The 16,021-nt window shown below is 41.7% G+C and overlaps 2 protein-coding genes across 4 annotated transcripts in view; one reads left to right on the forward strand and one right to left on the reverse strand.

Annotated features, from left to right (window-relative positions):
* The first annotated feature begins 3,336 nt into the window (after positions 1 to 3,336).
* LOC308186153 (granzyme A-like) lies at positions 3,337 to 8,597 on the forward strand. The gene is made up of 5 exons (XM_080575158.1): positions 3,337 to 3,429; positions 4,174 to 4,321; positions 5,598 to 5,742; positions 6,471 to 6,743; positions 7,523 to 8,597. Exons 1-5 carry the CDS (start codon positions 3,369 to 3,371, stop codon positions 7,682 to 7,684), a joined length of 789 nt encoding a protein of 262 aa, XP_080431284.1. The 5' UTR covers positions 3,337 to 3,368; the 3' UTR covers positions 7,685 to 8,597.
* A 3,366-nt stretch (positions 8,598 to 11,963) lies between these two features.
* The window catches only part of CDC20B (cell division cycle 20B), a 36,429-nt gene continuing 32,371 nt past the window's right edge, over positions 11,964 to 16,021 (reverse strand). For all 3 annotated transcript variants that reach the window (XM_080572599.1, XM_080572601.1, XM_080572600.1), the window contains one exon: positions 11,964 to 14,975. In XM_080572599.1, coding sequence (XP_080428725.1) covers positions 14,839 to 14,975 — 137 coding nt within the window. In that variant the 3' untranslated portion in view covers positions 11,964 to 14,838. The remainder of the gene's footprint in view (positions 14,976 to 16,021) is intronic.

A 16,021-nucleotide genomic window follows, 5' to 3' on the forward strand; every position in this document is an offset into this window, starting at 1 on the left:
AGGGGGAAAGAACAGGACATTTTGCTTACATGTTGCAGACTTCTTGAAGTCCAATTGCTTATGCAGCAGAAGAACTAATAAAAAATCTTGCCTATGTACTCAATGGAGAAAGAAGTTTTGCTCTGAGGTTTCCTCCCTTTACACACAGACTGAGAATATAATCTAAACTTGACCATAAATTAATTTATTGACACAGCCAAAGTAGTCCAGCTGACTTGTTGTTTACCGTAGGAAAAAAAAATGTCAATTTTTCAACCTCGTCTAAATGAATTACAAGCTGAAGAGGACATTGACAAAAGCATTTGGGTACAAAACTAGAGGCTGATTATGTGCTTGTCAATCTGATCTTTAATACCTGTGCAATCAGTCCCAGGAGTATGCGATAGAGCTAACACTCAAAATGAGCTTGTACAGGAAGCAGTTATTATTTGTGCAATCCCAAGCACAATACAAGTACAGGCTGGGTGAAGAATGGACTGAGGGCAGCCCTGATGAGAAGGACCTGGGGGTTCTGGTGGATGAAAAGCTCAACATGGGCCAGAAGTGTGTGCCTGCAGCCCAGAAGACCAACTGTGTCCTGGGCTGCATCAAAACCACCATGCCCAGCAGGGTGAGGAATTTTTGGCCTACCCAAAAATTCAGATCATATGACTAAGAGCATAGTCCAAACACTTCTTAAACTCCGACAGGCTTGGTGCCGTGACAACGTCCCTGGGGAGCCTGTTCCAGTGCGCAATGACCCTCTCTGGGAAGAACCTCTTCCTGATGTCCAGCCTGAACCTTCCCTGTCACAGCTTCACTCCATTCCCTCCGGTCCTATCACTGATCTCTAAGGAGAACAGATCAGCACCTACCCCTCTGCTCCCCCTCGTGTGGAAGCTATAGGCCGCGATGAGGTCTCCCCTCAGCCTCTTCTTTTCCAGGCTGAACAGGCCAAGTGACCTCAGCCATTCCTCGTACATCTTCCCCTCTAGGCCCTTCACCATCTTTGTAGCCCTTCTCTGGAGACTACGAATGTGAATGTGGGGGTTGGAACTAGATGATCTTTAAGGTCCCTTCCAACCTGAGCCATTCTATGAAATTCTATGAAAATTCTGTGATTCTCCCCCTCTGCTCTTCTCTCCTGAGACCCCACCTGGAGTCCTGCATCCAGGTCTGAGGCCCCCAACATAAGGACACGGACCTGTTGGAGTGAGTCCAGGGGAGGGCCATGAGGATGGTCAGAGGCGGGGAGCATGTCGCCTACAAAAACAGGCTGAGGGAGTTGGGGCTGTTCAGCCTGGAGAAGAGAAGGCTCTGGGGAGACCTTGTAGCGGCCTTCCCGTGCCTAAAGGGAGCCTACAGGAAAGCTGGGGAGGGACTCTTTGTCAGGGCGTGGAGTGATAGGTCAAGAAGTAATGGCTTTAAACTGAAAGAGAGATTTAGAAGAGATAGAAGGAGGAAATTCTTTACTCTGAAGCTGGTGAGGCACTGGCACAAGTTGCGCAGAGAGGCTGTGGATGCCCCATCCCTGGAGGTGCTCAAGGCCAGGCTGGATGGGGCTTTGGGCGACCTGGTCTGGTGGGAGGTGTCCCTGCCCATGGCAGGGGGGTGGAACTGGGTGGTCTTTAAGGTCCCTTCCAACCCAAACGATTCAGTGGTTATCAAAGAGTAGGCTAGACAGCATATTTGTAGTTCTAATCATCAATGTAAATGAGGTCTCTAAGGATTAGATGGGATATTTTTTAAGGCATGGGTATGCAAACACCTAAGAAGTTACAGCAAAACTACCTTTAGAGGTAAATCAGAGTGCATTCAGAGATTGAAAGAATATGGACAGGCCATAAAAAATTGTGTTTAGGTGGTAAGTATAGATTTATCTGTGTAGCTTGAAAAATGTCTAGGAATACTTGCTAATGTTCTATTCTGTGTTTCCCAAATAGTCTTTTCTTGAAAATAGACCAGGTAACAAGAAGACAATATGTATAAAACCTCTTTTCTTTACATACTGCACCTCATACAAGAATATGTGAGGATCGATCATTGTAGTTGTATGAGTTTAAACAGGTCTGGGTTTAAGCAGGTATTTTAAAACTGCCTATTAAAATGGCAGAAAGCCAGACTTTGTCCCACATTTTTAAGTGATAAATGAAAGAATGATACCTATGCCACTTGGTGACACCATGTTCAGGATAACACTGAAAAAAAGAATGCTAACAGTGCTTGAACAGCTGATAGTTACCAGGGATGTGCAGGTAGTGAGGAGAAAACTGGAAGAAAATTAAAAGCTTGATATGGGTTGCAGTGCATGGACCTGTCACCATGTCACATAGGTTGCAGTGTCTCCAAAGGGCTACAGCAGTCACAAAAACCTCTGTTACCTCTAAAAATAGCTCTGCTTCTACCTTCTTCAGAGAAATCACCAACAACTACCCTCTGCCCAGGGAAGAAAATGGCAAATTTGAGCCAGCTGTCCAAGATCTTGTGTGGGTAAAAATCACGTCAGGCTGAGCTCAAAGATGTGACACAGCCAACATGGTAGAAGCTTTCTGCAGGCTGACTGCAGTGGGGCTAAAGTCATCATGAAACCTTCCAGGCTGTGTAGTAGTGACACTTCACTGGATTTAGCTAACTAGTTTATAAAATATCTGAAATTCCCATTTTTTTTAATATTGATGGAAGGTATTGCTGTGTCTGTGTATATATTTGGAAAGGAAGGAAGTGAGGAGCTGTGACTCCAATAAGATTTACTTAGTTTTTATCCAGTGGAGATCTAACTGTTGTAGTTAGCAGAGCCTGAAAAGTGATTCAGCTCAGATAAACAGCCCTCTAGCAGCTGATCCACTGAATGTCTCTGCAGCATTCCTTGAGTATATTGACTAGGCAGACTTCAGAAATTACCTTGCAAGCTTAAACTGCAGACGCTAAGGCCTGTGAGCTGGGGCTGGCTGATATGGTCTGTCTCAGATCATCAGACCCTTATGAACTTTTTATCCTCCAGGTCAACGCCACTCAGACTACCTTGAGGTGTCTAGACTGGAACTAAACATCTTCATGTGGGCAACTGAATCAAGATGAAATTTATGTAAGCCAGGTTCCACTGTGTAAATTGATTTGTAGTGGCCTGCAAAGTTTCACTCTGATACTCATATTAACTGTCCAGTAATGATACAGAAAGAACGTGAAGCAAAGGAGATTTTGTCTTCACACCGCAACAGATGACGCAACTTCTCACTCGCACCTCAGCTGCGAGCTATGTTGTTGGGGAGGTTTTTCTTTTTTTCATAGTTACAAATGTCAAATACCCTTAAGAGGAAAAACAAAACCCACATCCTTTTTGCTTTGCTATATATTGCATTGTGAACAGCGGAGAACAGCAGCTAGTAACCATGGGAGCTTTCTTTACCTTGTTGACCTCTGCTGCTGTCTTCCTCCTAGTAATTCCTGGAGGTAAGTACAAAATTAGATGCTTTTGAAGGTAAATGCTGATGCATGGAGTTACAGTTAAGCAGACGTGCATTAGCATAAAGAAAGTAGTTGCAATCGTTATTGTAGTTCTTACAATAATAGAACTCTCTGTATCTCTTTGAGCTTTCATACAGACAAAATTATTTCTGAATGGATAGTAACAACTAAAGTTACACAGAGGACAAGCTATTTGGAAGAATTCAGAGAAATTAATATGATCGTTTTTTGACCTTTCTCTCTACAGGCATACACTTATATTATTTGCTTGATTTTCTGCTTTTCTGACAAACATGTTCATTTGATGTTACTTACCATATACAGCCCAGTTTTCAAGTGTCCACATAGGACAGATAATGCACAACATTTATCTGGTGTCAGATCTGGGGTTCTTACAATGACAGCTAAGAAATTAACCATTGCTCTGAACATCAGGAAAATAAATCTGTGCAAGATCAATAATATTTTGGTGGGTCTTAGGTTGTTTTTGTTTGTTTGTTTTCTTTTTGTCACACCGTTGACCTAATTTTGGTCCTACTGAAACATACAAAATTAGCACTGCTGAGCAATTTTAGAAATCTAGCATGAAGACCAGCATTGTGACATGCATACATACTTGTGTGTCTGTATACTTTGTGATTATATAAAATGTTCTTTTCCAGGAGACTGCAGTGTCTGTCAGTATTGGTTAGCCCAGCTGTGTGTATTGTGGCTTATTTTTATTTTTAGGTTTATGTGTGGATATAATTGGAGGAGATGAAGTAGCACCACACTCAAGACCGTTTATGGCCCTAATCTTAAAAAATGAAGGACTACTTATTTGTGGAGGAGCTTTGATCAAACGAAACTGGGTGTTAACAGCTGCCCACTGTCCTGTGTAAGTTCTCACTCTGATTTGGAGATTGTCCTTAGTGAGTATCTGTTTTCTCTGATCAAGAAGGAAAGTTCATATCCCTGGCGGTTGTGTAGAGTTAGTATGACCATGATCATGTTCTGATTACTGTGTTTTAAAAATGATATTGACAACTGTGCTTAGGTGAGTAAAAAATAATATAACAAGGTATACTGTTCCTCATTGTTTCTAAAGAGATATTTTTGAGTTTCTAGCTGCAAGCAAGAACAGAATAGCAACACTGAAGTGGTAAATCTGGGGGAAAGGCCTATGCCTGTTTTCTCAGTCAACCAGTACACTTGGCAAGAGGACTGGCCAGTCTACATAGCTGCTCAGAAAACAGAAACAAGTTCTTGTCATTTTATTCTGTAAAAGACACATAGTTCAGCACAGAAAGACAATATGCAATTACAAAGGAGCAAAAAATTCTCCAGACAGATGACAGGAGTCATTTAGAGATCTCTGCTTTACTGGATGTGCTAGCTCCCTCCTGTCTGACTCAAGACGTGCATGGCTACTTGGCCCAGCACATTCTCCCTGCCAGGAGAGATGCGAGGTTCAAATCTCACGTCCCACCCATTGCCTCTGCTGGGCGGACTGGAGCTGCTGCTGAGCCAGACCTCACACAGGCTCTGTCAGCAGCCTGCCCAGGACCAGTGAATCGCTGGGCTCTGCAGACATCAGAGGCTTGTATCCATTTCTCCTGCCACCAGCCAAACAGGGAGATATCTACTACAAAGGCAGCACAGGGCCCAAAATCAGTAGTATCAATATATGACAACTATATGGTGATTCCAAAAGAAATCTCTTTGAAGAAAAAATACAGTAAGTAATCAACATAATGGTGCTCAGTCAATAGTCAAACAGCTCTTAACAGCTGAAGAAACAGGAGCAACCATGTCCTCAGGGTTTTGGTTGCTGCAGGAAGAGGCAGCTGAGGGCCAGCCTGTTCTGGCAGGCTTCCCCCATTCGGCAGCAGCAGGCATCCAGCTCCCAAGGGAAACAACAGGGGTAGGTTCCCAGTCAAGTACCTGAACCTGTCTGTTCCTGGCAAATTAAAGGTAGAATATTACAACATCAGTTGTGATTCGCTGAGACACTTTTGTTAACTACTTGTAAAACAGGGTAATCTTTTACAGTTTTCTAAATTACTGTTGCTTTTCAGGCATGAGAAAAGAGATTTACAGCACCACATTTAACAGCAAGGAATTATGGACTTAACACAAGTGAATCCCAATAACCATGTTGTCTTTCTCCTCAGGGAAAGCAGCAATGACAGTGTTATTCTTGGAGCTCATTCAATAAAAAGAAAAGAAAAAGAAAAACAGTTTTTTAAGATTGCAAAACTAATTCGCCATCCATGCTACTGGCCAGAAAGTAAGGAACATGACCTTATGCTGCTGCAGGTATGTACTTACTTACAGGTCACTTAAGGAATATGCATCTCCTATGATGCACCAGTTTCCTCCTTCTTGTGAGGCAGGGAAGTGAACCACAGGAGTTTCTGATAACTTTGTTTCTGCAAATCCAGCTGACTGGGGAGCTGGGGATGCAACGGGGACTAAGGCACTCAACATTTCTTGTAATGCATGCCAATACTTGAAGTGGAAAAATTCTGCAGCTTGGCCAAGATGTTTCAGTTTTCTGGCTTTTCAGTGAAATAATTAAGAAGAAGATGAAGCATGTGAATTTCACTCACAGAAAGCAGCATATTTCAAACATAAAAATAAATTGGCTAAAAACCATTATGTTCTGACTAAAAAACAGTTCAATTAAAAATTTCTCAAATCTGATTCTCTTTTTTGCCAGCTTCACTGATTGCTGTTATTTTGCTCTGGGCAAACAGGCCCAGATTCCCTCTTCTTAGGTACCTCCCAATGATAAGAGTGTCAGAGAAGGGAAATAAGGTCTTTTCAGACCTAATGTTTCAGCAGAAGGTGAATGGGTTTTCATAAGACAATATATACTCATTTTCTTTATTCCTATATTACCTCACTGATTACATAAATCCCCTCACAATCAACTGAAGTATCTGAAAGACGGGTTGCACTGATCATCCATTACCATAATGGGCTAGATCTAACTTTCAGGTGTCTCTGTTGGATATAAAAACTCTTTGCTATATCTTCTACAGCTTAAGAGAAGAGCAAAATTGAATAAAGCTGTGAAAACCATTGAACTGCCTACCTCCAATGATGATCCCAAGCCAGGAACAGTTTGTAGAGTAGCAGGATGGGGACAAACTAAAAATAATCTCAGAAAGCCTTCTGAAACCCTGAGGGAAGTCAACGTCACTATCATCAGCAGAGAAATCTGCAATAGCAAAAAGTATTATCAGAACAACCCTACTATAACAGACAGGATGATATGTGCAGGGTCTGAGAAAGGCAACAGGGACTCATGTGTGGTAAGTATATTTACATATATAATCATATATACACATAGGTTATGTTAAAAATAAAATATAAAATACTAGCTTCTACAGACATAGTATCTGCATATCCTCAGCTCTATGAGGAATGATCCTAAAATTGAGAGAATTTACCAGGGCTTTTTCTTCTAAGATTTAAAATCAAAAATTCACCTTCACAGATGTTGTGTTTTTATCCAGGCATGGAAGATAGCTGCTCTTTCCTTCAGTAAAATGTTTTTTAATAGAAAAATCTCTACAAGCCCTTTCTCAAGCAGCTAAATTCAATGGAACAACTTCTCTGACACCAGAGGGTTTTGGAACAAATTTTGCTAAAAATAATAAAAAACAATTAAAAAAATGACTGGATGCCAAGTCAAATGCAAAACTTTTTAAGAACTACCACATTTTAGAAGATTTAAATACTGAATTAACAATATTAAAAAAAAAAAAAAAGTAGCAATTTCTAGACACTTTCTGCCTTTCAAGAGGAAAGTTTCCCATTTTTTCTTTTCACATTCAATAAGACCCGCTATACCTTGGCACTGAATTAAATTCATTCCATATAAATCACACTTGAAAGATCACATTGAAGTCGTCTTTTTTTTTTCTTTTTGCTAATGAAAAGCTTACCTTCTAAGGAGAAAACAAGAAAAAGAAAACACTAGCACTGTCTATGTTCTTATTTCCACTGTGCAGCTGGAGTAAGCTTTATGTATGGGAAGGATTTTTTCACTTCTGTAAATCTGAATAACAATTTATGTCCTTTTTTCCAGGGGGATTCAGGTGGACCTTTAATATGTAATAATGTGATGAGAGGCATCACATCTTTTGGGAAAAAAGATAAGTGTGGTGCTATTGGTGCCCCTGGTGTCTACACTCGCCTCACAAAACAATACGTTCAGTGGATAAAGAAAACCATAGGGGGAGACTTTTAGACTGGCTTTTGACCAGGCAAATTCCTAATTTGTATTTGCATAGCAAAATCTAGTTTTGAAACATACTTTTAAAACAGCTTCATCTTACTGGTAATAATGATATTCCCACGCAGCTATTCCCATGCTGAATTTTAGTAGCTTGATGTCCTTATGGATGAAGTAGCATACATTTATTTTCAGGACAGATGTCATTTTAATAGGGCCAGGACACAGAACACTCTGCTAGAACAGCATTTGTAGCTTACACTGCCATGGAGTCTATCTGTGACTCAGGCTTCCAATGTTTTTGTGTTGCATGTTCAAACTGAGCCCTACCTGGATGAGTACATCTGAGCAAAAATCTCAACCAGCCATTTGTGTCCTCACTGCACACTGAGTATATACTGCTCTCTTCTCTATCTTGATTTCTGCAAATAACCCTAAGACGTAATGAGATGCTAGGTACAACTCCAGACACCTGAAAAACTTGTTAGTTATCTAGCAGAAGATCTCCTGATTATATAGGTATAGAGGACTGGTAAACTTCAGAAAATTAATTTTCTGCAAGTGTTTAGTTGGACTTCTGACTCTGGGATATGAGAACTATTTCCTAACTTTCATGTATTTGAAACTTCTATACTTCATTCCTTCATGTAATCTGCATTTAATAAAGAAACAGCAATAAATCCTATTGTTTGAAGCTGTCAGTTTATGTGGAACACAGTGTCTGTTGCAGTACAGATATTCTGTGCCCATAATGTTTTGGATGTGCACTATGTTCAAAGAATGAAACAAGATCAGCAATGTTATACTAAAAAAAAAAAAAAAATCAGCTGAAAAGCCATCTTCTCTTCGTCATTTCTTTAAATGACAGAAGGTATCTCAGCTGGAGTATTGATATGATAAAGCACTGTTTGTAACATTAAAAAAAATAACAATAATCTTACTTTTGTGGTTTCATTACTGCCACTGACAGACATGCAGTGAAATTTTTAAGTGCTTCAACAACCACTTGTCAAACATCAAACAGACCTACTGTGAAAAATGCTTTTCCACATCTCTTGGGGACAATCTTGGGTATTTACAATACCATGAACACCATAAAAATTGATTTTATTTTGTGTTGCTTTTAAGTATTTTAATTGGAAATAGGCATTAGCTAAAAGAAAGTGGAGTACTTTCAAAAGGTGGAGAAATCTTGTATGATTTTAATTTAAAAAATCAGTTGCTGTTTTCAACATGAACATATACATCACTTGTAAACACACTACAGGAATGTACAGATTAAAACTTTTTACAGGACTGCCTCCACCTGGCATCTTGTTGAGAAGAAAAAGCAGTTTTGTTATAGAGGAATAAGGAAGGGTGAGGGGGGAGAAGGCTTAAACTAAAGGGATCTCTATTGAAATTTCTGATGCTGAACATCTTCATCTTCTTTTACGTTTTCTGTCCCCTACAAATATTACACAAACATAGTTTCTAACATACCTTACTGTTATTCCTAAAAAGTGATTATGCATGTTTGGCCCATGGACTGAACACACAAGAAGGCACACATGCACAGACACAAGGGTATGCATAAGCACAGAAGCAAGGCAAAGCAGTGAGGAGGTTTCTCAGCCAAGGAAGGCTTCATCAGTGAAACTGAGAGGACAGCTTGGCCACTGACTGTTACAGAGACCCAAAGTAACACCCAAAAGACTGTTGCTGACACACAAAAATAAGTCTTACTTCTTTACTTTACACTTCACCCATCTTTTTCACTGTCCTCCTTTCATCATTTTCTTCATCTTACTGCTTCCTCTTTGGTCTCCTTCTTCCTCTTGTCTGGAAGTTACCATCAGCTTCCTTTCCAGCAGTGGAAAATCTGAATACAGATCCACCACAATGGGATGCAGCCCATATGAGTTAATGTATCTCAGAAGTAGTAAGATCAGATGTAACAGTTAAGGAAAATCAGCTGATAACTTTTTGACATGCAGCAATTTCTACTCACTGTGAGCTGGGAGAAACTAACAGGTATAAACTGCACTGCATAAACCAATACAGCATTTATCTGAGCATCACAGAATTACAGAATGGCTTGGGTTGGAAGGGACCTCAGAGATCATCTAGTTCCAACCCCCCTGCCATGGACAGGGATGCCACCCGCTAGATCATGTTGCTCACAGCCTCATCTAACCTGGTCTTGAACTCCTTCAGGGATGGGGCATCCACAGCTTCTCTGGGAATGGAGTCAAGCTGCGACAGGGGAGGTTCAGTCTGGACATCAGGAAGAGGTTCTTCACTGAGAGGGTTGTCACGCACTGGAAAAGGCTCCCCACAGATGTAGTCACTGCACCAAGCCTGTTGGAGTTTAAGAAGTATTTGGAATGTGCACTTAGTCATATGGTCTGAATTTTTGGATAGACCTGTGTGGTGCCAGGAGTTGGACTTGATGATCCTTACGGATCCCTTCCAAGTTGGGATAATCTGTGATTCTATGATTCCTCACCCTGCTGGGCACGGTGCTTTTGATACAGCCCAGGACGCAGTTGGCCTTCTGGGCTGCAAGCACAAACTGCTGGCTCATGTCGAGCTTTTCATCCAGCAGAACCCCCAGGTCCTTCTCTGCAGGGCTGCTCTCAATCCATTCTTTGCCATTCTAACCTCTAATCTAAATCTCCCCTCTTTCAGTTTAAAACCATTCCCCCTTGTCCCGTCATTATCTGATGGAGAAAAGAGTCACTCTCCATCTTTTCATAAGTCCCTTTCAAGTACTGAAAGGCTGCAGTGAGGTAACCCCGGAGCCTTCTCTTCTCCAGGCTGAACATCCCCAGCACTCTCAGCCTGTCTTCGCAGGAGAGGTGCTCCAGCCCTCTGATCATCTCTGTGGCCCTCCTCTGGACCCCCTCTAACAGCCCCACATCCTTCTTGTGCTGGGGGCCCCCAGACCAGGACGCAGCACTGCAGGTGGGGCCTCACAAGGGCAGAGCAGAGGGGCACCATCCCCTCCCTCCACCTGCTGCCCACCCCTCTGTTGGTGCAGCCCAGGACGCAGTTGGCCTTCTGGGCTGCAGGCACACACTGCTGGCTCATGTTGAGCTTTTCGTCCACCAGAACCCCCAGGTCCTTCTCCGCAGGGCTGCTCTCAATGGGTTCTTCTCCCAGTCTGTGCTCATGTCTGGGATTGCCCCGACCCAGGTGCAGCACCTTGCTCTTGGACTTGTTGAACCTCATTAGGTTCACATGGGCCCACTTCTCCAGCTTGTCCAGGTCCCTCCGGGTGGCATCCCTGGCATCCCTTCCTTCTGGTGTGTCGACTGCACCACTCAGCTTGGTGTCATCTGCAAGCTTGCTGAGGATGCACTCGATCCCACTGCCTGTGTCGTTGATGAAGATGTTAAACAGCACCGGTCCCAGGACAGACCCCTGAGGGACACCACTAGTCACCGGCCTCCACCTGGACACAGAACCATTGACCACCACTCTCTGGGTGTGGCCTTCAAGCCAACTCCTTATCCACTGAATGGCCCACCCATCAAATCCACATCTGTCCAATTTGGAGACCAGGATGCCGTGTGGGACCATGTCAAAGGCCTTGCAGAAATCCAGGTAGGTGACATTGATCAGTCTTCCCTTGTCAACTGATGCAGTCACTCCATCACAGACGGCCACCAGATTGGTCAGGCACAATTTGCCTTTGGTGCAGCCGTGCTGGCTGTATGGTATCACCTCTTTGTCTTGCATGTGCCTTGACATTGCTTCCAGGAGGATCTTTTCTATGATCTTGCCAGGCACAGAGGTGAGGTTCACTGCTCTGTAGTTCCCTGTAAGAATTATCTTCATCCTGATTCTGTATGTGTTATAAAGTGTTCCACCTTGGACAGGACTGTGGGGATGATGGCCATAGGTTTAGGCAACTTAGATTTTACTTAATCCTCTGTGTCACCTCTGGAGACTCAGCCTTTAGTGTGTACAGACCCCAGGTGCAGAACAAGCTGGCCTCGTAGAAATGGGTTCTGATCTCTGTCTCGTTATGGGTCTAAACATGAGTCAGCAATGTGCCCGTCCTGATAAGAAAGCTAATGGTATTGTTCTTGGCTGCATGAGGCAAAGTATCACCAGCAGGTCAAGGGAGGTGATCGTTCTGATCTACTCAGCACTGGTGAGGTCACCTAGAGCACTGTGTCCAGAGATGTGGACACACTGGAGAGGGCCCAGTGCAGGGCCACCAAGATGATGAGAGATGAGCCTATGGGGAGAGGCTGAGAGAGCTGGGACTGTTCAGCCTGGAGATGAGGAGGCTCAGGGGGGGATCTCAGTGTGTATAAATACCTGAATGGGGTGGGGGGTGCAAAGAGGACGGAGTCAGGCTCTTCCCAGAAGTGTTCAGTGACCAGATGAGACAGTGGGCACAAACTTGAGTTTCCATCCAAACATCAGGAACTTGCACTTCTTCACTGTGCGGGTGAGGGAGCCCTGGCACAGGCTGCCCAGACAGGCTGTGGGGTCTCCTCCTTGGAGATCTCCAAAAGCCCCTGGATGTGGTCCTGGGCAGGCTGCTCTGGGTGTCCCTGCTCGGGCAGGGGCTGGGCCAGATGGACCAAGAGGTCCCTGCCAGCCTCAGCCCTTCTGGGAAGCTATGTTTCTGTGAACCACAGGCTACACATATAAACAGCAATGAGCTAAAAATATACCACATTTTACAGGGAAGAAGTCAAGGTTTCACATTTTGCCTGATTTCAGATGTTAAGATCTCAGAATGAGGCAGCTATACACGGACATTGATCTACCAACTGTATGCTCTATGCCTCTAAGTATTCAGCAACAGTACCTCTAAAAGTTTAGTGAAGCAGAAGCATGCTACCCACACAAGTCCTCAAATTTCTGTTACAGCAAGATAGATATTGGCCACGTGAAAGGAAATGACAGTAGAGGAGTCCATTTAGAAAAGAAGCACATCCAGGAAAGGCACCTCAGTATATGTTTAATTTGTCTCAGATTACAGAATCACAGAATGTTAGGGATTGGAAGGGACCTTGAAAGATCATCTAGACCAATCCCCCAATTAGTCACAGTCTCGAGTTTAAATACATGTTCAAATGCTTTCTTAGACAAGGTCATAGAATAGAGCTACAGTGCACACACACACAATTTCAGATACTTGTTTATTGGCTAGTTCTGGAGAAATCAGTGACTTCTCCCACTTTTAGGTATTGTGTTAGAATACTTCTGGGGCCAACACAGCTTTACAACTCATTAATGAACAAGGATAATTAACTAAGTACTGAGCACTTCTCAGTTTGAAAGTAAGGTAGTTTTTTATTTTGACAGATGAGCATCCAACAAAATATGCTTGAGTATTAACTAGCTCCTTCTCCACCACAACTCCATCCTCTTTTCTTTTGCTTGGCAAACCAATAGCATTTATGTACCATCATAGGAAGGAAAGAGTTTCTGAGGGAATCCCAGAAATATATGAGTAAAGAACTGGATGTCACTGCTTTTTTTTTTTTCCCAATCATAAACTAAAAAAAAAAAAAAAGCTTTTAACCTTTAAAAAATGCTATTTTGAATATTTAATAAAATCAGCTGCATCAAACATGCTCATATTAGAAGACAAGCAGAGCATAAGTTATTTCCCATCCTTAGACATCAGCTTCTTTGTAGTCATTTCTAAATTGATAATCAATGTTCCCATTTTCTAGCCTGTTCTGAAGACCAAGCAAGATGACCACAGAAACCAGTAACTTGGTGGCAGATGTACTGTAAATTAGCAACTTCTTAGGCAAAAAAAGATGAGTGGTCTCAACCTTCCAGACCTAAAGTTAGTGACCACGTGACTTATGAACAGCAGATGAGGTTTTAAGAATGATGAGAACTAAAGACATGACAGTTTCACATTCATTTCCAGTGATGCTTGTGCCCCTTTAACCTTGCCTATCTCTTTTAAAGCATTTTGCCACTGCTTAATTTTCCATTGACTGACACTGTTCTACTTCCCTTATCTTCCATTTTCTCCCAGTTCATCTACAATAAATACTCAAAATGTATTTAACAATGGGGGTCGGGGTGGGAGGGGATGAAAGCAGTATGGGTTTCTGAGCTCAAAGGGTTTTTAATATATGAAAGTAAGAGTGAATCTTTATATCTTTATCCCCTGCTTCTCTTCATTCACAATAATTAAATCAAAGCTCAAAAGACATCTGTGGATAGAACATGCTTTGAATAGCACTACTGAGCTGCACCTGAATAGCAATGAAGACCAATCCTGACATCCTTACTTAGCTGTTGACAGTGTACAGGTCTTATGCAGACAAATTCATATAAAAGTCCAAGAGGTCTGGTTCTTCTGAGCACTAAATAAAATTCATATAAGAGTAACAGTTGCCAGGTTTGCTGACACCCAGAATTAAACTGGTACCCTTAAGGGATCAGTGAACTAACTGCTGTGTTTGATCCAAACAGAATACTTCTTTGGCTATGCCCAGCTGGCTTATTAACCAGTTGATTACAACATTATGCATATTAATATAATTAGTATGCAGTTATTTATATTTTCAAACATCCATCAGACACAGTAGGTGGGTAAAAGGAAACAATTCAAAATCCAATACAGACAATATTTCTAGTAAAGTTAGTTACCATTAGCACTATGAAAACAATGAAGAATTCCAAAGAAAATGTTTCTTTTTAGTTAGAGTCATATATTTAGCCAAGATCTCTAGAAATATTTAGACAGATTTTGTACCATGATCTATGTGATATATGGAACAATCCAGTCCCCTGGACTGGTATCTGCTGATCCCAGCCCTTGAATGACGCAAGCCAATTTACACAGCCTGGCATGTGGGGACATTAAAATCATGTAAAATAACTTACAAGAGTTATAGCTAAAGGCAGGACTTAAGACTTTATATTGGCACTTGACAAATGGTGGATTCCATCCATGCTTGCTAGTTTAATGAAAATAAATATGATGTTATTCTTCAGAGTTTGAATATTTTTCCTCTAGGCTAAGAAAGACAAGCTACTAACATTTCATATGATGGACTGATGCAGAAAATTGCTTTACTCTTGAAAAAAAAAAAGATACTATCTTTTGCCATGTTTCAATTGGAAGGAACACACATATTTTGAATTTTATTGAATGGATGAAATACATTTAATCATTTGCTTTCAAGGAAAAGAAGTCACAGGAATGAGCTGCTGTGCTTGCTCTTCCCAGACTCGTGGCATTTCCACAGACAAGCTATCCCATCAGCCGCAACTGACAAGAGCCTGCTCTGATCTGGGCTCAGGGCTATATGCAGGACTCTCCCTTTGTGACCTGAAAAATAAAATAGGTATAAAAAACGCAAGATATATCACCGTTTTACAGAAAGAATGTCTACCACTTTTATCACACCCATCCACAGCAAAGATGGTTCTGCTTTTACTTTATCAGGTTGACATGCTGCACAGGATGTGTAAAGATAGCCTTTTTTATAGAGTACTTTCACATTACGAAAGAACTGAAGGCAGTATTTTCTTTTTAGGGACCAAGCTTTAACTGCCAGTATTGCATTGCACTGCAAAGTAATTTCTGTCAAAGAAAAACATTAAACCTGAACTCATGATTCTCCTCTGCATTTACAACATCAGTCTCATCTGCGTTTGGTAACGTCTCTCACTGCTGAGCTTTCCCATCTGGCTGCACATGCCTTGCAGACAGTTTGCAGCTGATCCAACAATCACGAGATAGTGTTTCCAGCTGCTACGTTATTACTGTTAAAATGATCTTTTAACAGTGATCCCAATGAATAATTTATTGAAATTGAGCACATTTGAGTTTGTCTGCAGTTGTATTAAACTTTGGCAGCTAGATACTGAAAGCCAGAAGCTATCCCAGCCTGGCAGCACAAATAATGTACACAAGGCATTAACCTGGTTATACAAGTATCTCCCTTGGTAGAAGTAACTGACTTTAGAACTAAAGAAAGAAAAACTGTTTCATACTAAACTGAGACTACTGAGATATGTATTTACCTCACTACTCTGCCATATGCCTCCTGTGTGATCTTGCACAATGTCAATGCTAAGGTTTTAGGCACTCAGGGGCACAAGAAATTAGAAGCTTTTCTACTTTTACTTACTGGCTTCTTTGGGTTGATGAGTTACTGACAATCATATAGTTGAGGTCATCACCCACAGGAAAAAAAAAAGACACTTTTGAGACATAGTGTCTCTCATCTAACACAGATAAGATGAACCACATCCTAAAAGGAAGTGTGAAGGTATGAAGAAAGTCTTGGGTGAAGAACTTGAAGGAATATAGATGATCTTTGTACCCACATTCTCCATGAACACAATGGGGAAATAATATTAATCCTCAGA

This window comes from Anser brachyrhynchus (genome assembly GCF_964034855.1).
Source record: "Anser brachyrhynchus genome assembly, chromosome: Z".
Taxonomy (NCBI): Eukaryota; Metazoa; Chordata; class Aves; order Anseriformes; family Anatidae; genus Anser; species Anser brachyrhynchus.

Coding starts and splice junctions, on each gene's coding strand:
- LOC308186153 (XM_080575158.1), top strand. CDS start 3,369: ATGGGAGCTTTCTTTACCTTGTTGACCTCTGCTGCTGTCTTCCTCCTA. Junction 4,322..5,597: donor ACAGCTGCCCACTGTCCTGT/GTAAGTTCTCAC, acceptor CTTTCTCCTCAG/GGAAAGCAGCAATGACAGTG. Junction 5,743..6,470: donor ATGACCTTATGCTGCTGCAG/GTATGTACTTAC, acceptor TATCTTCTACAG/CTTAAGAGAAGAGCAAAATT.